Raw genomic sequence first — 27,999 nt, 5'->3', positions numbered from 1 at the left:
CATGTGGGGGTGGAAGGAACTAAAGGCAGGGGTGCTCAAGAAGAGGGATTATATTTAATAGCCAAAGAAGGTGTGTCAGACCCAAACACCCCACGCGCACTTTCAAATTTTTGGTCTACTTTGGTTTTTCAGGTCTGCCGTATATTTCGGAAAATAAAGTAGCTTCTGTGTTAGTTTTTGTGCATGTGTAATTTTCGTCAGATCGAGTGGCACCGGCCTAAGCGTGGGGCTAAATGCAGGTCATGCCAGATGCACCGCCCCCTGCCCTTACGTTCCTCGCCCCGCTAATCTGTGCTCCATCGCTGAACCCTGGATCCCATTAAAAAGGATTTACATGCAATAGTGTAGATGTACCAAAGCCAGCTTTGCTTTCTTCTCCTCTCATCAATTTGCGTCCAATCAAATCCTTGGCCATGGATAGTAGTGTAGCCCCGCCCGCTCACCCTCCGCTAGGCCCCCTGCGGCCCATTCCTGGTCGGTCTCGTGCCTCTGGCATCCTGTTTTTCCACGCCGAACATTGGTCCTTGTAAACGTTTCTCTAGTGTCCTCACCTACCAAATATCATATCTCACAGGCATCCACGTGTGGCAACGGACCAATCACAGGCAAGACGTGACACAGACAGGGCAAAATAAGTAAAGCATTTTGTAAAGCATTTTCTGATATCTGACACCAATAAATAATAAACTTTGAATCCTTTGAACATTACTTTATTAGTTTTGATCATCAAAAGGGCAAAAAATTGGGTTACTTGCCCATAAATCGCCTTGTCATGGTTAAAAATAGTTGACAATATACAGGCCACTGAGAGAGCCTGACTCAAACACTTTTTTGTATATATTTATAAGAGTTCATATTTCCAGTTTATGTTCAGTTCCCGTCACTACTTCATTATAATCGCGGAAAATCCAAGTCCCCTTCTTTGTGTTTTTCATTTTAAACTGGTATTAAATTGCCTGAACACATAAATATGGTGGATATTACCAGATGTTGAAAGTTTGTGTTGTTCTGAAAAAAGAGACAATAGTAATCATTCATAACATGTTGTCTAAATCTTTCATGGCCATGATAACAAAAGAAAAATCCAAGCGGCCTGTATGGTACTTCGTCAACAAATGGTTAAAAAAACATGGAGAGGATACGGTGTCAGACTATGCAAAATTTCGCAGGTTAAAACAAAGTTTGAGAAGGGGACAAAATAATCCAAAATGATCAATTTAAATCTCCAAATGCTCTTTGTGTGCCCACCCTGGCAGGTGAAAGTGTGGTTCCAAAACCGTCGCACTAAACAGAAGAAGGACACCAGCAAGGACTCAGACAAGCGCTCATCATCTTCTTCCGAGTCGTTGGCCACCTGCAACATCCTGCGCCTCCTGGAACAAGGACGGCTCTTGTCGCCCCCTGCGACCGGTCCGCTTCTGCCTCCGCCTCCTGCGCCTCCCGATGACGCCATCTCTCTGCTAAGCTGTCCCGGGCCCGGCTCCTCTGCTTCCTCTCCCGTCAGCTCTCTCTCCGGGGCTACATTGGGGCTGCCCCTGCACACTTTGGCCGGTGCCCCGCCATTGGCGCCTCCCCCTCGTTCCCTTTGCTTTTCTGTGCCTCTGCTGGGCGGCGCGCACCACGAGCTGACCTCGGCCTATGGCTGTGGTTCTTCGGCCTTCGAGCCCTACATAAGGCTGGACCGCAAGGAGTCGGACCTCGGCGGGAAAAAAACGGTTTCTTAACCCTCCTGTTGTCCTCATTTACTGTATACACCCCAAGTCCATTTGGTCAAAGTGACCCGCTGTCACTAAATCCACAATATATGCAGATTATTTACATTTTAAACACCAGATTTCATATTGCCTGAAGAAACAACTTGTCCATCACCATAATATGAGTTGTACAGTTCTCCTGCTTCACCTGTATTTCTATAGCTAAAATAAGTGAAGCTATGTGTGAAAATAAGTTGTGTGTCCATATTTATTCATTACAATGACTAATGCGTATCTTTTTTCCCTCCATTGAAGAATTTAAGACCATACACACTGTGCAAAACCATACGAAATATGAAAATTAACACTTGATTGATCGAAGACGTAACTAAAATATTATAACATTCTGTGTTGTGTAAAAATAACTCCTTAAATAAACCTTAATCTCAATTCAATTTCCCTCATAGGTAATTTTTACCCAAAGATCATCTAAGTAACTGTTTTGTACAGCTTACTTGGGAACTTTATAGGGATGCAAACAACAATTGTTTTGAAAATCAATGAATAGGACAATTATTCTTTCGATTAATCGAATAATCCAATTAAAAAAAAAAACATTTTTAGATTCTTCTGTATTCAAATATTGAAGTTTTAACCAGATAAAAAAGCAGAATTTTATTCTGTCATATAAAACAATAAAAATCCAAGTGATGGTCAGAAAACAACAATAAACTAATTTATGCTATACACCTGCAAATGTGTAAGATATTCTACCGCCTTACAGTAAAATTATATTATATTTAGACATATCATAAAAATGAGCAATGAATTCAATTTTATTTGAAGAAAAATTTGTGTCCACCAAAAAAATAAGATAAAATGTAAACCTACTTTTCGGACTTTTGTCAGCCATTTTGTTTTTTGGTTTGTTAATATAATATTACAAACATCCCAATGTACAAATGATATATAATATGCCTAACAATTACCCCTTGTGTCATCATTATTTCTTTTCTTTTTACTTGATATATTTTATTAATTTATTTTCATAATTCTTTGTTCTGTATTTCTACAGCACTTTCTGTTCCCTTGGAAATTATTACCTTTGTAGTGTTTGACTGTTTTATGCCAATTTTGTTTGTAATTATGCAATTTTCAATAAAAAAGGACTAAAAATTGAAAGATACTTTTATAAAAACGGTCTCAAGGCGCCAAAAATGGTACTACTATCCTGCAAATTCACATTAAGGTCCAATGCACTTATTTGCAGTGTTTTAACGTGCTTAGTGGCTCATAAAATGCGCAACACGACGAATCGATGAGGTTATTAGTTGCCGACGCTTTTAGTAATCGATTTTAATTGATTTTATCGGTTAGTTGTTGCAGCCCTTGAATGTTATTTCAAACAACATTTCCTTATTTTCGATGAAAAGTCCTAAGGCTTCAAGTTAAAACATTTATAATTTAGTGGATTTTTGTGGGTGTTATATCACGCTGGCGGGTCATTTCGACCCGAAGACAACAGGAGGGTTAAAGGAGCCATGGCCAGAATGCCATTGACTCTCTGTATTGTTTTAATATGTAATTTACCTGTGTGCGTGTGTGTAAGCACGCGTGTGAAGTTATTGCCAGAGCAGCACCAGGTTGTCTGTGAAGATGTGCAAGAAAGGCCCAGGCTGTGTTTGAAATCACACCTATTCACTGTGTTGTAGGGCTGCAAACTAACGACTGTTTTAACAGTCGAGTGGTCGCTGACTTTTGAAACAATTTGTCGAATAATCATTGATTTTTTTTCCTTACATCTTGGATGAACTTGATTTATTTATGTGGCAAATGATAACAAACACAAGAAGAAATGGATTCAATGGAAAATACATAAGTTGTTGAACACATTGCAGATTAGTACATAGGTAAAAATGCCCGACCTAAAATCAATTAAGAACAATAAAGACATAAAATCCCTAAATACACTTCTGTCCATTTTTAGGGACAGGCAAATAATATATTATATATATATATATATATATATATATATATATATATATATATATATATATATATATATATATATATATATATATATATATATATATATATATAAATCTCTTATCCCTGTAAAACAGTACTGATTTTTTTCTGTCTAGAAAAAAGAAAACCTCTCATGTGACCTAATTTAGAGTGCCACTGCCCCCTAGTATAGTGGAGTTGCATTTGATGTTTATTATAAGACAGTTAAAAAATACAAAAATTTACAGAGGTCAAATGCGGCCCTTTATAAAAGCCTCATGCCCTCCCAGGGGGCCACTGCTCAAAACCAAGAACAGGCTCATTGGCAGCAGTATGACATGCATTTTGAGAAGTACATTCAGTGGTCAACTGCAAAGTCTGTAACAAAAATACCTAATGATTTTCAACAGTTGGAAATCAATCTGTTTTAACAACTGTTTGTTCTTTGAACAGCATGCATATAATTGTAAATCGTCAGGTACAGTCTGGCATGACGCTCAAGCTCACTTTTATACCAAAATACACATGTATAAAATGTACAATGCATGTCATCAAAATCATGTTACCTTTAATGTTACTTGAATCTTGGCGAGGAGAGTCAGACTCAGTTTTATTCAACTGTCCGAGTGTTCTCTTTAAATGTTTGTTCATCACCGAGCTACTGCCCATTATACGCAAGGTCTGCACTGCAACTTTGCAAGTAGTCTCCAAGCCCGTATCCAGGATAAAATTATCCCAAACTTAGGAAGTTTTTCTACCCGTAATTGATGAGGACGCCGCAAGACACCGATGCTACTGCGCATTAGCTACTCTTAGCAGCAAATATATTTATGCAGTATTTTTTGACTTTTCTTTAGCCAAGGCAAACTTATTTTTAGTAAAAAATCTTAAAGCAAACCATCCCTCAAAAATGCAAACTAAATCCCCGGCACAAGTTTGTGTTTTTTTTTTTTTAGCTTAAATTATATTATATTGCTTTTCTGTTTACTGTGGCTCAGGAGGTAATACAGTTTATTATTTATTTTGGTGTTTAATTTTGCTGTAATTTCCAAATTTTTGTTTTTTAAAAAGCAAAAGGAAACATAACATACAAGAACCATACTTAGAATTACCATACATTAACATCCAGATTTATTTTACAACTATTTCTTTCTTTATTTTTAATGAAATAATTAAATAATAGAATAGAATAAATCAGAAAACTCATGTGCAAGTTTTAACATTATTTGACTTAATATTATTATAATTGTTGTTTTACGGTACAAACTTAAACTTTGAATAAAAGGAAAAGGCCAAATGAAAGGCCTTTAGAGCAGGTTGTACTTCCTTATTTTAAGGCTTCTTTCCCGGTTCTCTTTGCAAGTTCAAAATCCATTGATGTCTTCTCTCCTCATTTTGAGTGTCGACTAAAGTTTAAACTTGTCATTTTTATTTCAAATTAAAAAAAAGTTATTTAATATATTTGCCTGTACATGAGCATGTGATAAGTATATATATTTAAGGAATGAAAATATGCTGCCACCTACTGATATGGATAATTGTTACAATTGCTCGGCTGATGACTGGAAGAAATCAAAGATACTAAAAAAGCCATGCGTTTTTGCAAATATAGGTTTTTCTTTTTTGCGGCACAGTAGACAAGGCCTCACGGCACACTAGTGTGCCTCGGCACACTGGGGGAAATACACTGGTGAAGAGACCCCTCAGTTTGTTGGAAAAAACAGTCCGGCAAAAATAGTTGACTGTGGGATTCAAAGTCGACTATTTGCGTTATTAGTTTTTGTTGACAATGTCGACTAATTGTTACAGCCCTACTGTGTTCTGTCGCCATTTAGTTGTATTGAAACATGCAGTAAGCGCAGTGGTGCACTTTTATCATGGGGCATTGCCTGGCCTCATGTTTGACTTTGACGTGACTTCCACTGAACATTGCTTGCATGTTGGAAACTTGTGTTTACTTGAATGACTTGCAAGTGATAAACAAAAAAAAATAATTGTTGTCAAAAACAAGACAATATTTTTTCCTCTTCAAACTATCTTGAATGTGCTTGTCAACAGTGATATGTGTACATATGCGTTATTGAAGAGTGATGATTATGGTTCCAAACACAGCCTATGCTAGGGTGAAAAAAAAAGCGTAGCATTTAAAGTGTGATTTTAATATTTTTCCTTTTGAAAATGTGTTCTTGGATTTACTTGTGATTGTACGTTCTGTCCTCATTGTTTCAACCAACTCGGCCGAGCTCCGCCTCGATTCGCCAGATCTTACTACAGGCCACACAAACAGAAAAAAAAGACTAACTTGGTGGAAATTCCTTTTTTGCAAACATGAACAAAATATGCAAATTTCTCAAAAGGCTTCCAATTCAATATGCAAACATGTGCAAATTTGGCCCAGTTTGAAAAAAATTGTCCAACACTGTCCCAAGTTCCGAGCACTTTATGTTTGCGGATGGCCTGCAGTCGCCAAAGTGCTTGTGCCAGTGAGCCGCGGCGATGGCAGACCAGCCTCCTCCTCATGCTGCTCCTCCATCTTCCCCTTCTTCATGCTCCTACACCTCATGATCCTTTCCCTGCCTCCTCATTTTGGGACTCGTCCTACTCCTTCACTTTATACTTTTACCTCTCCTAATTCTTCTTTTTTACCCATATGGCTCTTCTCCTCCCCCTGTTTATGCTCCTACTTATCCCTCTACGCCACCTTTTCCTATTTTTCCACATGATTCTCGTCGTTCCCTCACACTTCTGCTTTGTTTACTCCAAATTATGCATCTCCTACTCACTATGCTTCTCCTACACCTCATGATTTTACTCTCCCCCTCCTGCTTCTCCTCCTTCTCATTGTCATACTCTTCCTATTCCTCTGTTTCACGTTCCTCCTTCTCTTCTTGGTTTACCCTTACTCTTCTAGTACGTTTCCTCCTGTGCATGCTCTTTCTTCTCTTTCTCAACTGTTTGGTTCTTCTTTCTTCTCCACTTATCCTCACTCCCCCATATTTCTCCTATTTATTCACTCCATGCTCCTCCTTTTCATCCATTTTGTTTTCATGTTCACCCTTTTCCTCAAGCTTTTAGTTTTCATTTTCCTTATTATGGGACTTCTTTTCCTCCTCCTTGTGATCCTCCTCTTCCTCAAGTCCTCCTCTTACTGCTCCACATTGTCTCATATGCCTTTTTATATTTCCACAGAAGGTGGCATGCGTTTGTTCCTAGATAGCCCCCAGACACCAATGTAATGCTGTTCTAGCATGGGTGTTTATTTTCGTCACTGGCCTCATGTGAACAAGTGGGAAGCGCATTTGGGACTGTTCTGGGACGCTGAAGTGTTCGAGCAACCAGCAGTATCGCCAAATGAAGTTGTATGCCTTTGAAAAGGCTGATTGATGTTACTGCTCCATTTTGCACCCCTTCTCTTGCTTTTGTGGGTTGGGCTATGTATGGGCAGTGGACTGTCCTGTTGTCTTATTTTGTGACTATAAAGATGTGTTTGCGTCATTTGTTGCCTCCTGTGTCATACGTCCACCATTGTCCGTCCAATATCACTTGAAACTTTCTGTTGGCAACTCCTCCACTAAGTACACCCAAAACAGCCTTCTGTTGACTGTGAAATGGGCAAGTCAACTTCATGCAAAGGCATATGCTATTATTTTGTATCCTCGCCTGCACAAAAACACGCACGCACGCACGCACGCACGCACGCACACACACACACACACACACACACACACGTAGTTTATCTGCTTTCAAACAAAGTTTTCTTCTTACCATAACAAGTATTTTTTTTGTCACACCGCCCCGAACCCCGTCCCCCGCCGAGAAAGAGAAATTGTCTCGCCCCACCCCACAAAATCGATCAAAACAATTGCTCGATATTAGTGGTAACGCGTTACCCTCGTCCATACCAAATATGATCCTTTTGGCACATTTTCACTGAAAAAAAACCTTGAGCGTCTTATCACCTTAATTGGCTTCATGCTGTCCGCTGCCAACCTTTTTAACATAGCAATCACACCAGTTTTTGCTCGTCTCCCCTGTGGTCACTGTGAAGTGCTACGTACGCTTTGTAAAACTTCCTCGTCTTAGCTTTCGGGAGGAGACTTTTGTTTGTGTCTCTACCTCTTTTCTTCGCACCTGTCCCTGCATGTGTGTTGAATTTTTTTTTTTACTGCGTCGCTTGAGTGTTTGCTACACTTTGTGTTTACACTTTATACTCATTGCTTATTCTCTGTGCTTAATGCACTGCATGTAGGCTAAACATAAATAAATAAATAAATGCCACTGCACCCTAGTGTTGTGTAGGTGCTATAGCCCTTTATTCTGGGAACATAAAAAAAGTTCCCCAGTTAAAGTTAAGCGCGCCCGCGCCCCACTTGACGGACTCCCCCCCCCAAAAAAACGACTGCTGTAACAGAAGATGTTTTTTTAATCCAACCAACTTTTATTCTTTGGGCTGAATAGCCATCAGGTCAAATGACTCTCTGTTGCACACAAACACGGGCGCAAAGGTTCTGATGCACATTGTGCCACAATTGGGCGGTGGGGTGCCAATTAGGCTGACGGGCACCTGGATATCAGTGAGGGTGGGCCATCACCCAGCACATGCCTTCACTCAAAGGCGCCAACACAGTTGCCAGTCCCATCAGGTGACACACAATTTGACAAAGTGGCTTGTCCTGTCACTGGAGGGTCGCACACACAACGTTGGGTGTTGGAATGGCACCAATCAATGTTCGCTGGTGGTCAGAGGGGAAAAGTCACCAACTGAGAGACTTGCTTGCCTGGGTATACCCAGGTGCAGTCTGGCATTTAAAACCACAAGAAGTATGAAATTGTGAGCACCTTTAGGGATGCATCATTGTAAAAAAAGCACTATATCGGTATATTATTATTAATCTGATTCAAAGTTGCTATTCGTTGTCATGGTTCTCAAACAGTTGGGAGAGGCTCTTTTAAGAGGGGGGTGGCGCATTTGATTTCTGAGAACTTTTTTATTTGAACTTTCCCAAAATAAAGTGCAACTGCAGCACCCATGCACTAGTGGCGTTCTCAATGGAAGAGTCTTTTGTTTACATTTCGACTCGACGCAGTGCATTAAGCAAAAGAGTGTAAGCATTGAGTATAAAGTGTAAACATGAAGTGTAGCAGGCCCTCCAGTGACCCCATGAAAAAAAAAAATAACACAGATTCGGGGACAGGCGAAGAGAGACGCGGTAAATAGAAAAACAAAAGTCTCCTCCGAAAGCTAGGACGAGGAGATTTGTCGAAGCGTATGTTGTACTTCATCGGAACCACGGAGGGAGACAATTAAAAACCGGTGTGCTTGCTATGTTAAAAATGTTTGCAGCAGACAGCAAAAAGCGAAATGAATTACCGGTAAGCTGTTACTTTCGAAACATTACAACCCAATCACGCTGATAAGACGTTTGAGTTTTTATTCAGTGAAAATGTGCTGAAAGGTATAGATTTGGCATAGAAGGAGGTGAGGTGTTACCACCAACATCAAGTAAGTCTTGTTTTGTCTTCACCAAAAGTATGTGATCATTTAATAAAAAAAAAGATCGATCCAGGAAGATTTCTCCTTTCGAGGGGGTGCATGACCGAAAATAGTTGAGACGCACTGGTTTAAAGAGTTGTCTGTATGCCTGGATTGTTAACATTTTTAAAAAGCGTGTGATATTTCAAATCTGTCAAGATTAGGGTAAATTCTGACAACTCTTCAGGAATGCAACCCCCCACCCAGCAACTGCCCCTGGCCCCTCCCCGCATCTATCCATCTGTCCTCTCCCTTTCTCCAAAGCAGCTCAGCTGCCCAGCGGGTGGGTGGCGAAGGCCTCCACTAATTAGGGTCACTAATTGGGGGTCGGCCGGGGGCGAGACCCTTCCACACCTGCACAGTCATGTGACATACAAAGAGGTGCGTCAGGGTCAAGGATTTGGATTAGGCAGAGAAAAGGGCAGGAAGCTCCCAATCATGGAACACACTCCGCCAAGGAAAAGAGAGGGCCATCCCCAACTGACAAGACTTTGGGACCTGCTCGAACTGAAGCGGCTTCGCCACTGTACCCTTTCTCCATCAAGACCGTGGATGTCGATGTCAGTCCTGGTCGAGGCGGTGCTGAGGCGAGGCACCAAGCCATTGTAAAACAGGGCTCAAGTGATCGACCAATTCTTGAACTTCCCATTCGCCGTTTCATGCAAACGTTGCCGTGATGGACATGAGGCAGGAGGGAGCAACCACACTTGCAATCCAGGCTCTAAGGCAGGGGTTGGAAACCTTTTTGAGCAAAAGAGCCGTAATTGCAAAATATTTAGATTTTTAGAGGGTAGAAAGACTTATACCATATATTTTAATACAAAATTCAGCAAAATCAGCCAGCCAGCATATCATTTCTAATCCGCCTCATGCTTACATTTCGGCAACCCAAAATGTGGAAAGTGCCGTAATGGATAAAAAAGAAAAAACAACAACAAATAAAACAATTTCCGGAGGCGCAAAAATCAAAAGCCCTTCATAGACTTTACTATGAATGCAACTCATGTTGTATGTATCTATATAAGCTATTATAATAGCCCACTATCAAAATGACGAAGATGGATGCAGCACAACCTGTGAATGATGTACCACTCTGTTCTAGGATACCACCTTAAGTTTAACTTCACTACAATATTAATGAATTACAGTATGTTTTATTGCTTTTCACACAAGCTTTATTATACGGGAATGGGACAGTCATGCGCGTGAACACAGACGCCAGTGATTCGGCGATCGCTGGGCGGAAGAAGTATGACAGAAGTTTGGTATGGAAAGACAGGAAACCAGAGGCCGACGAGATCGATACCAGATACACGAGCAGATACCGGACGGATGGGGTCGATACCGGATAGGACGGGGCAGACATGATCGATACCAGATACTGGAGACTGGAGTCAGATATTAGACAGGACGAGACAGACAGGATCGATACCGGATACTGGAGACTGGAGTCAGATATCAGACAGGAAGAGACAGACAGGATCGATACCGGAAACTGGGGACTGGAGTCCGATATCAAACAGGACAAGATAGACGGGATTGATACCAGACAGGATTCGCAAGCAGGATACCAGACAGAGTCAAAACACACGTCTTGCGGGTGCAGAGGTTCGTTGACGGACTGACAAGGGGTGAGTGAGAGCACTGAGCTTAAATAGGAGGGAAGCCAATCAGGCAACGAGCCGCAACTGGCGCCAAACGGGCAGGACCAAGTGAGGGCAATGGGCAACCGTGACATTTTAACTGAATGACATTTTTTTTGGACCACCTAGAGCACAGGTGTCAAAGAGGCGGCCCGCGGGCCAGATCAGGCCCGCTAAGGGATTGAATCCGGCCCGCGAGACAACACTCAGAGAAGCGCAAGAGAAAAACAAGCTGCAGGTTGAAATATGTCAACTTGATGTTGCCAAAGAAAGGTGCCTCGAACAAAGACACTGCACTTGTCTCTCTCTCTCTCTCTTTTCTACCCTTTTTCTCCCACTCTCTGTCTCTGTCGTTTTCCTTCTCCATGTCTCTCTTTTTCTCTTCCTTTTTTGCTCTTCGTCTCTTTCTCTCTCTGTGTCTTTTTAACTTCATTTTTTCCTTTTTTCCTTTTCTCTTTCTTTCTTCATACCCTTCACGTTTTCTTTTCTCTTTTCTCTCCTTCTGTCTTTCTATTTCTCTTTGGATTTCTTTCTTCCTCTCCCTTTCTTTCCCCCTCTCTCATGACTTTTTATCTCTTTTGTTTCTCACGCTCTCACCCTTTCTCTCTTTTTCTTTCTTCGTCCCACCCTTTCTCATTTTTCCTCCCTCTTTCTCTTATTCCTTTATCTCTTTTTCTTTCTCTTTAATCTACTAGTCCGGCCCCCGACAGAATGTTTGTTCTATCGTGTGGCCCCCGAGTTCAAATGAGATTGACACCCCTGACCTAGAGGAACAAAATATTACAAACTTTCCTTTTAATAGTAACAGCTATTGAGTCCCTAAAAAGTGCCAATGACATGATTGCGTTCTTACCCGTTTAATATGACTTCTGTGCAAAATTCATGCTGTCACGAGAGGTTGCATACATTGTGACGCTGCCCCTTTAAAAGAGGCAGAGCTTGCACCCAGCTCGTTTCTAAAATAGGCAACACGGGGGAGAGGAAAGGAAATAGGTACCGTAGTAATTGAAATGTAACCACAGATTTTCACAGCATTGGATAGCGTTAAAAGTTTTTGTATCATGTTTATCCTCCTACAGAAACCATATTAAAAGAAAAATACATTTTCCCCCCAGTCTTTTTTAATGAGTAAAGATTTTTGGAAAAGCGCCAGCTATCCGTTTGGCAAGGCTAAAGAGACGCTTGCAGCTCCTGAGCCGTGGGTTGCCGACCACTGTTCCAACGCATGTGAAGGTCTAGACCCCGGTCGGGTAAGGGACCAAGTCAAACTAGCCCTTGGAGTTGCAAAAAGGGCCATGTTTTCCAATGAAAGCAGCGGCATTTGCACAATTTACTAAAGATACATAGGAATGGTATTTTCCTCCTTTCAAACAAATTGGGCTTGTTTTGATAACACTCACACGAGTCAACCAGGAAAAAAAGCACACACAAAAAAAGACTGGCGGCTGTATTTGCCTGACCCAAAGCACCTTCCAGTTGGAAGAAAGGAGACTGCGTGAATTGAAAGCATTTGCCTGCAAATATTTGTCAATGGCGCTTTCATCATGTCATTGAAGGCTCGGCCTTTGTGGAGTCGCGCCGCGGCAACCTTGCATTTTCCTGCTTGATGAAATGAAATTGCAAAAGGCTCACTTTGAGGCCAGTACGTATTTGTCAAGGCCCGGCGTGGGTCGAGCCGACGCAAACACGCTTTTGGATTTTTTCTGATTGGCGGCCGCCTTTACTTTACTTTTCAATTTGTTGAAATTTCAAATGAATGTCTAGCGAAGCGGGCGTGTCGCCTTTTGGCCCTCTTCCGCCGTTTTTCAGGACCCCGAGCTGCCAACCTGCAATATGGGTACAGTTGTAACACATTTTGCTTTCTTCCTCCCTATTTTAAGATCTTGTGTGGTAGTCCTCACAAACTTTTATACATGGTACATTCATTTGTCTTTCAAAAGTAGTGTTTGGAATAGCGCCATTATAAGTAACGCCGTTATTTTTTCAGTAATATTACTAATTATTTTTTCGCAGTCAAAAGCGATGCATTAAGTATCTTTTTGTGTGTATTTACTAACGTTTTGTGTGTTTACTAACGTTTTGTGTGTGTTTATGTACGTTTGTTTGTGTATTTCCTTATGTTTTATGTGTTTAGAATAGAATATACCTTTATTGTCATTGTTACAAAATGGGTTGAACATATTGTGACAACGAAATTGTGCGTGGCACTCCAGGTTCACATTTGACAGTGAGGATAAAAGAAAACAAAGAAGATAAAGGAACAAAGAAGATGAGGTTATAATTTACACAATATAAAGGAACAAAGAAGATAAGGTTATAATTTACACAATATTTACACAAGAAATGTGGGCATGTAGGATTGTTACCTACAGTTTTGGGATCGTATTAGTGCAATATGCGTTAAGTGCAAAAATAGTCAACATTGTGCAAAAAATGGTCAACATTATGCAAAGTGAGCATAGGTATGAATACAATTTTACATCTGTATGAGGTCGTGTGTTTGCAAGAGTTTCTGTTTGTTGTGCGGTGTGTGTTAAGGGTGGTAATGGCTCTGGGGAAGAAACTATCTCTGAGTCTGTTTGTTTTTGTTTTGTGTGACCTGTAGCGCTTGCCGGAAGGCAGCAGGTCAAAGAGGTGTTGGCCAGGGTGATGATGTTGATGATGTTTTCTGCTCTGCTGAGGTAGCGAGAGCAGGCAATGTTTATGTACATATTGTGTGTTTTCGTATGTTTTTGTGTGTGTTTACGTACCTTTTTGTGCGTTTTTATGGTTGTTTTGTGTGTGTTTATCTACATGATTATTGTTATTTTATAATACTGTTTACTGTTTATTTTTGGAATAAGTTACTTTCCCTGAGAGCTAATTACTTGTACAATAGAGTAATTCAGTTACTAACTCTGTCTCTTTTAGTAGTGAGTAAGTATAACATGTCACTTTTTTCAAATAACAGGACCAACACTGTTTACAAGTGGAAATCAATAGTAGAGTGCTAAGTAGCGTCAAAAGTCTGTGATAGTCTCTCAAACAGAGTCAGAGTCTGACAAGCAGTTGTGGCAAAAGTATAAGCCAGTGCCGAGGGTGCAGCCTTCATCGGCAGGTTACTTGCAATCAAAACACTGTACCCACTTTACTTTTCTTTATTTTCTTTGTCCTTGTATTTGTCCATGTAGACTACCATATTTTCACAATCATAGAGCACACCATGTTAAAAGCCGCAGTCTTTGTAGCTGATTATTTTTCTGTATTTAAGACATACACAGCGCACGTGATAAGTGGGCTACGGCCGACTCACAACACAGACAAGTGTGCGCATCTAAAAATACTGCAGGAGCCAAACTGAGTTTGGTTGTGATTGATTTAAGAATTGAATACAAACTACTGTAATGTCTGTTACTTGTGTTTGTTAGCTTATGAGCGCATTAGGAGAGACGTGACGTCAGGGAGGAGTGGGTGACTGGTGGGGAAGTTCAGCTCTCAGTCTGTTTGTAGCATGTATGAGCGTGAGCTGATGCTAATAGTAGCTCCTGTGGAGTGTGTTTCATACCTGCCAACCTCCACGGCTCCATGCCCTTACAAACTGTCGTATTTTCCCTTACAAAATACAAAATAATCTTACACCATATTTTTTTTTCAAACGTGTTTATTTATGTAGTTTAACATGTTATATTGTACGTGTGTTTCGTTATATCATATATATTGTTAATTAACATTTTGTTGTGAGATACTGAGTTGCTCAACATGAATGAGGTGTATTTTAAAAAAAGTTCAAAAATTAATTAGCTTGGACGTTCACTGTAGAAGGTAAAAATACATGCAAATATAATTAAGTAGAATTTTCTTATTCAAGTTATTAATTCATTTTCTGCATTAAATTATTGTTGGTAATATACTGATTAAAGGGATAACCACAAGCCTGTCTTTTTTCATTTTCTCCTTTTATACTTTTTTTTTTCTTAACTTCTCTATACAACATAATAATTCGTGATATAAAGCATTAAAGTAAGTGAGCCGTTTGAGAGCCGGCTCTCTTTAATGAGTTGAGTCGAAAGAGACGGTTTTTGTTTTAGAAAATAAACTTGCATTTGTAGAATAGATTTGCATACATTTAGAAAGAAATGTAGAAAGATTTGCTTACAGTTGGGAGAAATGTTGTTTACATCTCGGGAAGGTCTCGGCGAAAAAACAATCCTCCTTAAGGGAGGACAACAGATAACGGCAAAGGGCAAGGTGACATAAACTGGCATAAACTTAAAAACACTTTCAAATAAGGACGGAACCCTGGGCATGTACGCCTTCAGGCGTGAAAAGGGACGGGGCCAAACCGATACACGTGCTATGTTGAAAACTATGAAGACACACGCATATCTTTGATTCGCCGAGTCTCTTGTTGAAATTGTGTATCAATAAAAAGAACTCCCTCTTATGTCATTTTGATTCCTGCATTTCTTTGAACACGTATGAGACGATTCAACAAATTGGTCTTATCTTCATCATTCTCTAAAAAGAGACGGACTTCCTTTCACTACACAAGTACCACGGAATGATGCATGATGGGAAATCCCCAGACGGCAGATGCATGCGCACAGTAGCATCAAACCGCTCGCTTCATTTGCAACAAAAAAAAAAAACGATACCGAGATAGAGGCTCCCGCGGCGAACTTGTTTTTACTTGATTGATTTGCCGTTTCGTGATAGTCGGTATATACCGGATGGTACCCATCATTGACAAATTTGTGTTTTTCCGTACAGATTTTCTTGTACGTCGTACACGTCTTAAAATGCATAATAAACGTACTTTGTACGGCAAAAACGTACAGGTTGACAGGTATGGTGTTTTTACCACTTGTTATTTGTTTGAACAATCGATGATCAGACCTCACTAGCGACTGGGTGCATCTTTGACTACACTAGGAACATTACTATCATCAATAGGCACAGGCATGGTAGAAAACACGGATAAAATGGTTTTTTAAAAGAGCTGGCGCAAAACTGAATTTGGTACTCACATTTTTAACAATTAATTTTATCAAACACAACCATCGAAGTCCTCGTCCTCTGTTTCTGAACAGAACAGCTGGGCTAAATCTCCATCAAATGGTTCACTTTCTTCACTGTCATTTTCCATGTAGTGCGGCTCATCTGAAACTTAGTCCCAGCAAACACTTTAGCCCGAATGTCGACAATCCGTTTGCAAATCGTGGTGTAACCCACTCTGAGCTCCCTTCCACTCTTGGTAAAACTGTGATTTTCATCAGTCATCCATCGTTCCCACGCCGCTCGCAGTCTTACTTTGAACCTCTGGTTAGCATCTTAGCAGTCTCATGGTATCCTCAATTAGTTCGTCTTACAACACATAGAGGGTGCACTGCACAAAAGGGCGCGCCGCACAATTTGAAGAAAATCTAAGACTTATATGTGCGACAACGAAATTGTGCGTGGCACTCCAGGTTCACATTTGACAGTGAGGATAAAAGAAAACAAAGAAGATAAAGGAACAAAGAAGATGAGGTTATAATTTACACAATATAAAGGAACAAAGAAGATAAGGTTATAATTTACACAATATTTGACTGTTACAACTGTCCTCACAGTACAACTGTGTAAACATACTGCGGATTTGATGCCGGCTTGTTGAGAGAAGAAGGCTTCTATCCACTGTCAACCCATTCTGTGCCGTATAAATACGTTTTTTTGAAGCATTGTCCCTGAGAGCCAAAACATAAAAATATATTTTCAAAAAAGCTTTAAAAATGTTAAACATTAAAAAATTATCATAAAGGGTTTGCTGCAGCTTATCAGTAAGTATCCAGCACTTGGGAATGATTTCAGTATGAAAAATCACCATTCGATGGCAGGAGTTGTGCTCATGCTTCTTGAATCCAGCGATTAAATGTGAATAGGTGGCCCCCGAGTTTGCATGTGAAGCAGTGTGGTGAGAAAAACTCATATCTGCATAACGACAGAAGCTTCAACAGGGCTTCTTTCTTTCTAAAAAAGATGAAAAAGTCCCTTCGTCATTATCCGATAATTAAACAATTGTTACTAAAAAGTGGGGACCGGGGTGAGAGGAGTCCTTAAAAATGTTGTCGGCTCTGATGTGGTAGCAGACTTGGCAGAGAGCAGCCCATGATTTTCTAGGCTTGGCTGATGACTCCCTTTAAGGTCATGTAAAAATATATTCATATTTACTGAATTGTTATTTTTGCACAATGATTCTGCTATCTGTCATTGCAATATTTATATCAGTATCAGAAATTATTTTCCCCCCATTTTATTAACACTCCACTTATTGAAACATGAATATTTTGTTTGTTTGTTTGTTTGTACATGATTCAATTGTTTGTTTGTTTGTACATGATTCAAATTGAATCTTTTCTTCCGGCGCCGTCACGAATGGCAGCCACTCCAGCAGCTCCCGTGTTATTTTCGATTGTTCTCGATTGTTCTCAGCTCAGGGATGCTGCTGGAAATGTGAATTTCCCTTCGGGGATGAACAAAGTATCTATCTATCTATCTATCTATCTATCTATCTATCTATCTATCTATCTATCTATCTATCTATCTATCTATCTATCTATCTATCTATCTATCTATTATAGGAAAATCAAAATACAAGCATTAAAGGGAATCAAAATATAAGCATAGAGTGTTTTGTTAGAGGATGCTGCTTATCTACATGAGCGCGTGACGGATGAAACAGGATGTGTGGTGCAAGAATTAGAACAAACCGTTCTAGAACAAAGCGGTGACTACCCGAACAGGTCGATAACTCAGAGGCCTGCAACCAGGAGGGGCCAACACGTGATCCTGCTGGGGAGGAAAGACCAATCAGAGCGAGCTAAGGATAAATGCAGTATACACATAGCTAATAGAATTATGCTAGAATGTTTTGTTGCTATGCTATTTGCATATTGTATAGTAGAAATTAATGCTGGGCTACTCGGATGAGGTGCGCCTGCTGGTGGGAACAGAAACGCACAAGATTGTATTGAAAGGGACCGGAGACCCAGTTGTTTGTATTAGATTTGTGTGTTAGGAATAGATCCACTCGTGTGTAAAATGCCGGCTTCCTGATACCTTTCTATTGCAGAACGAGTGCGCGTATTGTTGGATGAGTGGCGTTTGGGGAAGGTCAGAAATTGGAGTCAGATTACTAACGTAAGTGTGTATTGATAAAGTAATAATTCCAACATCATCGTCAGAGCATGGAGGGATGATCTTTTGTGTGTGTCCACGGTCGCAATGGTGACCAAAATTGTGTAATCATCTCATTTGAAAGAACAGGCGGTGAGAATTTCTTGCATAGTTAATGCATAAGTTCAGTGTTCTTGTAATGAAATAATATTTTGAAGCAATGTACCCTTGTGTCTATGAAAGGAAAGTTTATATATTGGAGGTATTACTATTGCAGAAAAAAAAGTACTGATGTGAAAGTTCTGCTTAAAACCTAGCAAAATGTTACTGTTGATTACTGAACAATGGTAAAAGCTAGAAACATCAAGCTCTCTTTTGATATGCCTAGGGTCGGCAACCCGTGGCTCAGGGGCAGCATGCTGCTCTTTAGAAGTGCGTAGTGGCTCCCTGGCACTTTTCAAAAAAAGTTTACAAATAAAAAAAAAATGGAAGAGGGAAATATAATTTCCTTGTAATATGGTTTTTGTAGGAGGACAAACATGACATATTTTTTTTACATTTTCTAATGCTGTAAAAATGTGTAGAATAAATATCAAATTTCAACTACTTTGCCGCATTTATCCTCTGCTTGTTTTTTTCTCTGCCTCACTTCCTTTGTTGGAGACGAATGTAACGAAAGCTCCAGCATTTTAAAAGGGCCAGTCACACACTATAACTCAACCTTTCGCTACAGCCCCAATTCAAACACATAAGCCACAATAAAGAGGAAGGAATACAATCCTGACATAGACTTTTTTGAGTGACAACATAGCCGTTTCTGATTTTGTCAGTATATATTTTTCATGACACTTAGGGATATATTTTGTGTTTTGTCGCTGAGGTCCAAGGATGGGTGAGTTGATTTAGTATCAAAAGGGAGAGAAGAAGATGCTGCTGCATTCTATCCAAGCACTAACTTCTTTTAAATTTGCACAGAAATCAAACTTGAATTGTATTCATTTTTATTTTATTTAGCTTTTCAAAAGGTTGCTGTTTTATTTTTATGAATGCATGCTACTTTTTTATTGCATTACTTTAATTTTATCAGAGCAATGAAACATACTGTAATTCATTAATATTGTAATCAGGTCAGACTTCAAGAGGTATCCTACTGCAGAGTATTCACGTGGTCCATCATTCTCCACAGGAACTGTGTCATGAAGATAGTAGGCTAATACTGTACAGCTAATATAGATACATACAAGAGGTGTTGCATTCATTATAAGGATTTTATGTGTTTGTGGCACCAGACAAATGTTTTTTTTTTTGTCCAGTACGGCTCTATGTACATTTTGGGTGGCTGATCCCTATCCTATCCATATATAGCTACAGAACAAAATTTTCTGTAGGCTTTCAAAAATGAGTCAAAATAGAAAGTATTGTTTGCCACCAGCACTTCCCATTTGAGAGAAACGTCTGACACCGAAAGAATTAAGAGAAACCGGAAAATTTTACTCCAAATGATGGGCACACTGTCAAACGTTCCTGCATTGTCCCATCACTAAAGACGTAGAAGCCCATCTTGAGCCCGCTAATTGTGTTTCTTCTTTTTTTTTTGCGAGCGTGAGTGTTTTTTTTTTTGTATCTGGTTACGTTGCCATGGCAACAACCCAAAAATTCTGGAAGGGCGAAGACATGGCAAAAAACATCGAGGGCTTGATTTATGTGATCAGTTCTGTTTTTTCTCCAATCTGAGAAAGCAGCAAGAGGGTGAAATGAATGCCCTTCAAATTGCATTTGGTTGAATCTATTAAAGGGAAATAGTGTATTTTGTAGCACCTCCTATCCTAGTGGTAAAAAAAAACACATCAACACATACACATATATATATATATATATATATATATATATATATATATATATATACATATCAGCTACAGAACAAAATTTTCTGTAGGCTTTCAAAAATGAGTCAAAATAGAAAGTAAATATATATATATATATATATATATATATATATATATATATATATATATATATATACATATATAGGCACAGGCATGGTAGAAAACACGGATACAATTTTTTTTTTTAAGGGCTGGCGCAAAACTAAACTTGGTAATCCAGGAACCTGAAAAAAATATAATTTCTTGGGAAAGCCTGGGCCAAAAAACTAAAATTCATGGGGTTTGGTCATTTTTTTTGTTGCCAGAGTTTGTAATCTTCCTTGTGCTTAGTAGCGCTCATTTTCGGTTGCACTACACTAGTGGTTCTCAAATAGAGGCGCAAGGCTCTGTCAAGGGGGCGCATTTGACCCCAGGGAACTTTTTGATTTTTAACTGTCCTTGATAAAGTGAAATTGCACCTCCACTACACTAGGGGGCAGTGGCATTCTCACTTGGGGACCAAAAGAAGTTTTTTTTTCCTTACCACAGTATCCCTTTTAAATGTACTCAAGATTTTCGGAATAAAAACAGTAGTTTGCCTCTTTATTTGTTTTGTGTGACAGCTGTTGTATAGATTTTCATAGCCTATTATATTTAGCTCTAGTGTGTTTTGTTTTTGTGTGCACAGTAGAGCACATTTCGCACGTCTATTCATTGTGAATGGAGTTTGGCTGCTGCTGATTTGCCATCGCCTGAAAAGGAAAAAAAAAGAATGTGGACACTTGTAGGCTTTGAATTTATGCTGCATTTGGGCTTGTCGCTTGCAGGGGTCACAACAGGTTGCCCTCATTAGCACTAGCAGGTCAGTCCATCACCCTGCATCCCCCAGCCCCAAAAACCACAACGACCACACACAACACAAACGGGACGCTCACCTCTAACCTCGGCATCTTTGCGCTCTTCTTTGCCTTCGTCGATTAAAGAGGCCTGCAGCACAAACTTACTTCCTGCTCCGGGAGGCCGCACACAACTGGGGCTTTAAGGGCTATGTGTTTGTACCGGGCCAGTGGTTGAGGGGGGGGGGCTTTGCAAAAGGGGGCCCCTATGCTTTTTAAGCGACGTGTGAACAAAAGCTCGTCCCAATTGGCCCAACGCGGCCCAGGGTGTTTACCACGCTCATATCTATAACCAACAAATCAGGCGTGGCACCCCAAAGTGAACACGCACATTAACAGCCACACTCACCCCGCCGGCCCCCCTGTACCCTCTGCCCCCGTTTCCCGTGAGCTGGCCAGCTACATTGGAAGCCGGCGTCCATCTGGGTGTGATCAGCAATTACGGAGGGAAACTGTCAGCACGTATTAAGGCCTGCGGGGAAGGCGGCCATGTTCGGGGGGGGCAGGCAGTAAGAAAGGGCCCCTTTTCCTTTGCCGGGCTAAAACCATTCTAAAATGCCTTGCCAACAAGTCCTTGCCCAGCAGACATCTGTTCAGTCTCTTTGGCATTCCCTTCCCCCCGGCTTATGCTATGAGCAAAGTCAGCAACTTTATGATGACGTGTATTCAGAGTTTGCTTTGGATCACTGGTTTTCACTGGTCTGACAAGCTGTGACCAAATTTAAGAAAACATTTCCACTTCTCAATTTCATCCAATGAGAGGATTGTGCAGTTTAAAGCATAGATAGTTCAATATACAAAGATTCCTCGTTTTTTACGGTTAATAGGGACCAGAACCACCCGCGATAAGTAACAATCTGCGAAGTAGTGTCACGCCTTCATAAAAGCCCCTAGCCCCTAACTTACCTCAATATGACATCATTACTGACTAAGAGTATATGACTGTAACAAAATAACAATTATAGATCTACAAATAATAACACACAACACGTACTTGCAGTTGAATGAACGGTTTTATTGTCATACAACATTAAAATAAAATTGGAGTACATTCGCCAAAAACACACACAACTTGAGGTATAAGCGTAGAGCACATACTTACTTTAATACACACGCCCCTTTCACCACTGAGTGATCCGGGCTTTATCACCCCCCCGACCCTCACGCGGAAATCGGAATGCTTGGACCCACGAGACACGTTTGACGTGGACACCACTCCGCCTGTGTGGGTACAGCACCCAACAGCCGGGTAGTTCCATGCTAGGATCAGGTGTTGGCCTAGCCAAACAGTAGCATGGACCTGCAGATAGGACATTGCTTCCCCTTCCGAAGCCGCCTTGGTCGATTACCGGACAGGATAACAATCTATGAAGCACCCGATGGTGATCATCATTTTTTTGCCCTCTTCTGGCTTTCCTTAGAGTCCAATGAAATTGATGAATTACTTTTTAATGTAATGAGCTGCAATAAGCTAGCGGCTGCTATCCTTCCCAGTTTGTTTTGATTCGAAGACGTTGATTGCACATGCCCAAACCAGCTGTTTGACTGACAGCATACAAGCCTATCACAGTCACGCACACAGACACTCAAACCCACCCAATACAGACTGCCCTCCCGAATCCGTCTTCACTGTCTGCTGTCTATCAGAAACACAATGCACGATATGTTGTTTTAAATAACAATAAAGACAATTCATTTCAATTAAATTCAAAGTCCGAAAAGTAAACCAACGACAACTGAAGTGTACTGAGGGGTCTTTATATTCACCTTTTTTTAAAAAAACAAAAAAATTATCAGCAAAACCAACACAAGCTCAACTCCTGTGTGTACAGACGCTGCCCTACTCACGATCGTTCATCAGTTGAATTTGTTTATAAGTTGCTTCAGTGCAATATTTTGTATGTTTAAGGCTTGTATAAATATCCTGCATTGTTTTGTACTGAAATATAAACATTTCATAAAATAATAATATGATAATATGCTAAGATAAATAAAGTTAAGTGTAACTTACTTTTGAAAGATAAGCGTCAAGAGGTCCTCGTCCGTATTAGAGAGTGGCCGAAAAAAAGCGATCAAACCATTTCCTCAACCGGATCAAGCTTTCTTATTCCACTTTCGTTTCAGAGAAAGAGATTGGGCTGATGAAACAAAGAAAGGGACTGGTGCCAAATCCAGGCCGGGAACTGTCAGCAGTGGGAAAAACTGAGTTGTGTTCTTAGTGGTGCCCCAATGTTCCAGGCGGTTATGGGATCAAGGAACTATGTAATAAAGATTAATATAATGGTAAAAAGCTAAAAACACTAATTAATTATTTTGCAAATGTTTCCTTCTTCAACTCATTGTTGTCACTGTTTTTCACTTTTCCTTTGCCTTGTCACTTCCTTCCTTGTGATATCTACCCTGTATTATGGGTAGAAAAGGAAATAAAACAAACAAATTCACAATAATGAGATGTGGTCACTCTCAAACGCACCGATTGACTGATCAAGGCAGTCAAGTCAAGTCAAGTCAAATTTATTTATATAGCCCTTAATCACAAAAATGTCTCAAAGGACTGCACAGGATTACAGTTACAAAATTACACAATTACCTGATCTTAAACCAGAAGAAATCCAACGTAGCATTATTGTCATTGACTGTTAAGGAGTGTAATTGAACCTCCCTTTTTCTTCTTCTGAGCATTACTTTGCCAAGGAAAACCCCGCGACCTCCTGAAAACGGGTCTGTGACTCACTTTTGGGTCCCGACCAACCAGTTGAAAAACAATGCTTTAGATGGTGATGCTTGGATTAACCTGCCCAGGCTGCCAATTTACAAAACAGCCCCGGTTCGAGGTAGCCAAGGCAATTTTGACAGCCCCTGTCTTAAGCGATACTAGTCCGCTGTCAACTGGGCGCAGCTCTTGGCCGGCCTCCTTTTGTGGCTGCTCACTGGCACAAACGGTGATTCCCATCGCCATCATTAACTTTATGCTCTGTCGGAATGCTGAAACAAGGCGGCCAGAAAACCTCCCCCGCCTCTTTCCCCCTTTTGTGGTCCTCATTTGCTGAGGCCAGGTGTGCAGGCCCACAACAAGAGGGGGAATCAGGGGTGAGGGGTGAAGAGGGGTTGTTGGGTGGCCGCAGGAGGGGGACTGAGAGAGCTGCCTTCAGCATACACTAATCACTGCGCTGTTTCTCAAGGTCTTTATCTGATTGTTTGTGGACTCAGATACTGATTGGCTAGCCTGCTAATGTAAAAGATGGTAGGATGCTCCATCGACATTTGCTGCCACCTTTTACACCAGTTTTCTCTTTGAAAACAATACAGTAATCCCTCATTTTTTGCAGGAATTGTGTTCCAACAAGGACCTCCCATAGTCAAAACCCATGTAGTAAAAACATTTTAAAAATTCATTCATGCATCTAATACTATAATATACAGGGTGTTCCAAAATATTTGATGCCGTTCGAAACGGCTATATCTTTGAAACTACTTAATAAAACTACACACACAATGGAGTCAATAAGTTTAAAATTTACAACAAAAAGTATAAATATTTGTTGTTTCTATGACAGATTTTTATAAATATTCAATATTAGCGCTGCCCGCGACTGCACACATCGAGTCAGTATTTGAGCTTGTGCCAAATTTGCATTTGCAGCCCTTTTTTAAAGAACTTTTTGGTGTCAAGTAATACTTTATTTAGTAGTGGGTGTGTTTAGCTTTGGAGGTGATGAATCCATGTATGGGAGGCAGGCACTGCAGTCAGAGGCGGTAAAAACAATTAATTACATTTAAAAACAAAAGTAGGTACCAAATAACAAACAAACATGGGTTTACAAGAACAAGGAAATGCCCAAACCAGAAACAAACACCAAAACTGGAACTGGAAAATACATAGAGCAAAGTAACAAAGAAACCAGAAACAAACAATCCTGATTTTGAAGCGAAAATGACAACCAGGATGACAATGGCAGAACAAATGACAATGACCCAACCCATTGTAATCTTACAAATGTTCTTTTAAAGGGTTGTGGATAAATGGGCACAAGAGTGTGGGGAGTGACACGCCTGTGCTCAGTTCAGATTCCGGTTGGGGCCCACTGGTCATAGGATGTGTGTCAGACCCTAACATGGTGCCTACTTGTTAAAGTTTATTAAAATTATTGACCGGATGTCAAAAAAAAAACACCTTGTACATTAAAAGCAAAGAAGAAATTCTCTCTACAGGCTCAAGCATTTGTTTAACAAATAAAAGAACTGTAGCTTATAAAGTTTTTTTTTTTTATTATTTTAAAGGTTGCTTCTGGGGCTCCACAGCAGCTGGGGCAGGACAAAGACAAGGAACCTTCCCGTGGTGTCCTGCGAAGGGCTCTCTCCCGGGAGCCTTATGAATCCAACTCAATCCACTCAGACTCGCTCTCTCTTTCTTTCTTGGTCCTCTCTCCTTCTTTGTCTCTCCTTTTCTCTCTTCCCCCTTTACACTCTTGTCTCTCATTTTCTCTATCCCTCTCTTTCCTACTCTCTCCCCACCTCTCTCGCTCTCTTTTCCCCCTTTTTGCGTTTTACTCTGTCTGTCTTTCTCTCTTTCTATCTGTCCCTCTCTTTCTCTTCTACTCTCCTCTCTCTGTTCTTCTTAGGGCGGGCGACATCGAGAGCAACCCTGGCCCCTAGTCCAAATGCTAGTGGTGCTTTCGAACCATTCGCTGCGACCACACCCCAATCACCTGTACTACCTGCCCACAGGGCTTCCATGAATCATGCACCGGCCTGTCCGAACGTACTAAGGACTTCAGAGGCTTCGTATGCTTGGTTTGCTTGGGTCACACCCCGTCAGGCCTGGCGGCACAGGACAGTCGCAGCCCCCTGTCCCTCGGAGAACTACGGAGCCTCCCACAAGCGAGTCTAGCGCTACTAAGGATTACCTTAGGCGCCTTGAGTGACTCAACAACAACAACAACAACAACAGCAGCTGGGTGGTCAGTGCGAAGCCCCACGGTGCGGAAGTCCAAGGTTAAATTCCAGCTGCCGCTGCCTCCTCGTGCAGAGTTTGCATGTTCTCCCCGTCCCTGCGTGAGTTTTCTCCCACGTTCCAAAATATGCAAGTCAGGTTAACTGGCCGGTCCAAATTGTCCCCTGGGTGTGGATGAGTAAGTGAGTTGTCTGACTCTGTGTGCCCTGGTATTGGCTAGCAACCAGATCTGGGTGTCCCCTGCCCACTGCCCGAAGATGGCTGAGATGGGCTCCAGCACCCCGGTTTTTGTATGTCTGTTCTGTGGCTTTTCATCATAAAGTATCTCAACAGTGAACATACATAGTTTAAATAACTTCAATTTAAGGATTTCTTAGCAACCTACTGGATGTTGGTGTGATAAATTGACGGTAAACTGTAATTAAAAATATGCCCTATATATACTGGACTGAACCTATTACAAAATTGGTGCTGCTTTGCCATTGCGTGTATTAAAATCGGGATCTGAGTTCTTGGCTTTGGAATGCTACAGAGTAATGTGCAATTGTCAAATTTGATTTTCGAGCCCCAGATTTACTCATGAAAAGAGCCATATATGGCCCACGAGCCATAGGCCGCCGACCCCTTTGCTATACAATATTGCAATATAGAGTTGAAAATTATTTCAGTTACCTTGCATGATTTTCTGTGGACGTTATTGGAGCAACAAAAATGTGGCATAAAAAGGCATTTACCTTCCTTGAGCATGTTGAGAAGTCCAAATTTGTCTGCAATAGAAAGCATCTGCCTTTATGTACTTTCCAGAGCGTTTTGTCGACATAATGGGTTTTAGAGAAATTTAAAATTTGCGCATACTTATTGAAGGTTAGGCAAGCTTTTTGTATACAAATGAGACGTTATTGACGCACTGGCAGAAGCAGGCAGGCGAGGTGACTGCTTAGCCAATCAGAATGCAAAACACAATGCACGCTAAAAATCTGCAAAGCGGAGAAACTTCAAAAAGTAAACCGCAATAAAGCGAAAGATTTCTGTAGTGTATTCATAAAACGGGTAACTACTAAATCATAACGTCATTTTTTTTTCTTTACAGTGAACTTTTAACTCATTAAACTAATTTTATACCAAGCAGTTTTAATGTCAAGCAACTCAGAATCTTTGAAAAACAAACAACAAAATTTAAGTTCAAAATATTGAATTTTTAGCGCAACAACAAATAAACAATGAAATTTAAGAAGGAATTTCACATTTGTTATGTAGTATATACATTATATATATATATATATATATATATATATATATATATATATATATATATATAAAATGTATATATACTGTATTATATATATATTATATAGATATATTGCTTGATATATATTGGTATATATTGGTATAAAATGTCCCTGAAAAACACAGGGAACATAAATTAAAATATTTACAGATGTACAAAAAAGATCAAATACATATCAAAGTAACCATTTTATACTCAATAAATTAAAAAATGCATATTGACCAATAACAATAGAAAAAAAGCGCCTAGATTGGTGGGGACAACACATCACAAAAGGTAATCACTGAAGGCCTGGGTGTGAAATGAACGGCCTGTGAATTACCTTAACCTTTCATTCCTTTTTTTTTCATTTCTGGCAGTTACATTCTTTGTGTACACATGTGTGTTTAATGCATAACCGAATGCCTGAAAGGAAGTGGGATGAAGAAAACTTTAAATCCCATATATACAAAACCTAAGGTAAATTTCCTGACACTTTTGTTGGATTGATATTCCCAGAAGGTAAATTGTACAGCACAAAGGCAACTCAAAGACAACAAATAATAGTTTTGTAACAGAAAAAAAAACATTCATAACTGTGTTATTACAGGTAACCAGGGTTGGGAACGTTACTTTAAAAAAGTAATTAGTTATAGTTACTCACTATTTCTTTCAAACGTAACTGAATTACTCTATCGTTAAAGTAGCATGTTACCAGGTAAAGCAACTACTTCCGTTACTTTAAAAAAAAAAAAACAGTTTTGTATGTCAAATAATTTGAAATTTTCCGAGCAGTATTCGAGTCGGTTAAATAGTGAAGAACAGACAGGAAGTTGTGATGTAGAACCTTGTAATTTATTGTTCCTAACCAGCAACAGCCACTTCATATACTTGAAGTGAAACAAAAATAAACAGTAAACAATATAATAAAAAAACATTTAGCATGTACATAAACACGCACAAAGATGTACGTAACCATGTATGATAATGTGTGTAAATGCGCACA

At 40.1% G+C, this 27,999-nt stretch overlaps 1 protein-coding gene across 1 annotated transcript in view; it reads left to right on the top strand.

Moving 5' to 3' along the window:
- The window catches only part of vax2 (ventral anterior homeobox 2), a 28,933-nt gene extending 25,246 nt beyond the window's left edge, over positions 1–3,687 (top strand). The window contains exon 3 of the mRNA XM_088347227.1: positions 1,257–3,687. Coding sequence (XP_088203353.1) covers positions 1,257–1,724 — 468 coding nt within the window. The 3' untranslated portion in view covers positions 1,725–3,687. The remainder of the gene's footprint in view (positions 1–1,256) is intronic.
- The last annotated feature ends 24,312 nt before the right edge of the window (positions 3,688–27,999 follow it).

This window comes from Urocampus carinirostris, chromosome 11 (genome assembly GCF_059441175.1).
Source record: "Urocampus carinirostris isolate Australia breed hairy pipefish chromosome 11, RoL_Ucar_1.0, whole genome shotgun sequence".
In the NCBI taxonomy this organism is placed as follows: domain Eukaryota; kingdom Metazoa; phylum Chordata; class Actinopteri; order Syngnathiformes; family Syngnathidae; genus Urocampus; species Urocampus carinirostris.
This window is presented reverse-complemented; position numbering and strand designations above follow the sequence as displayed.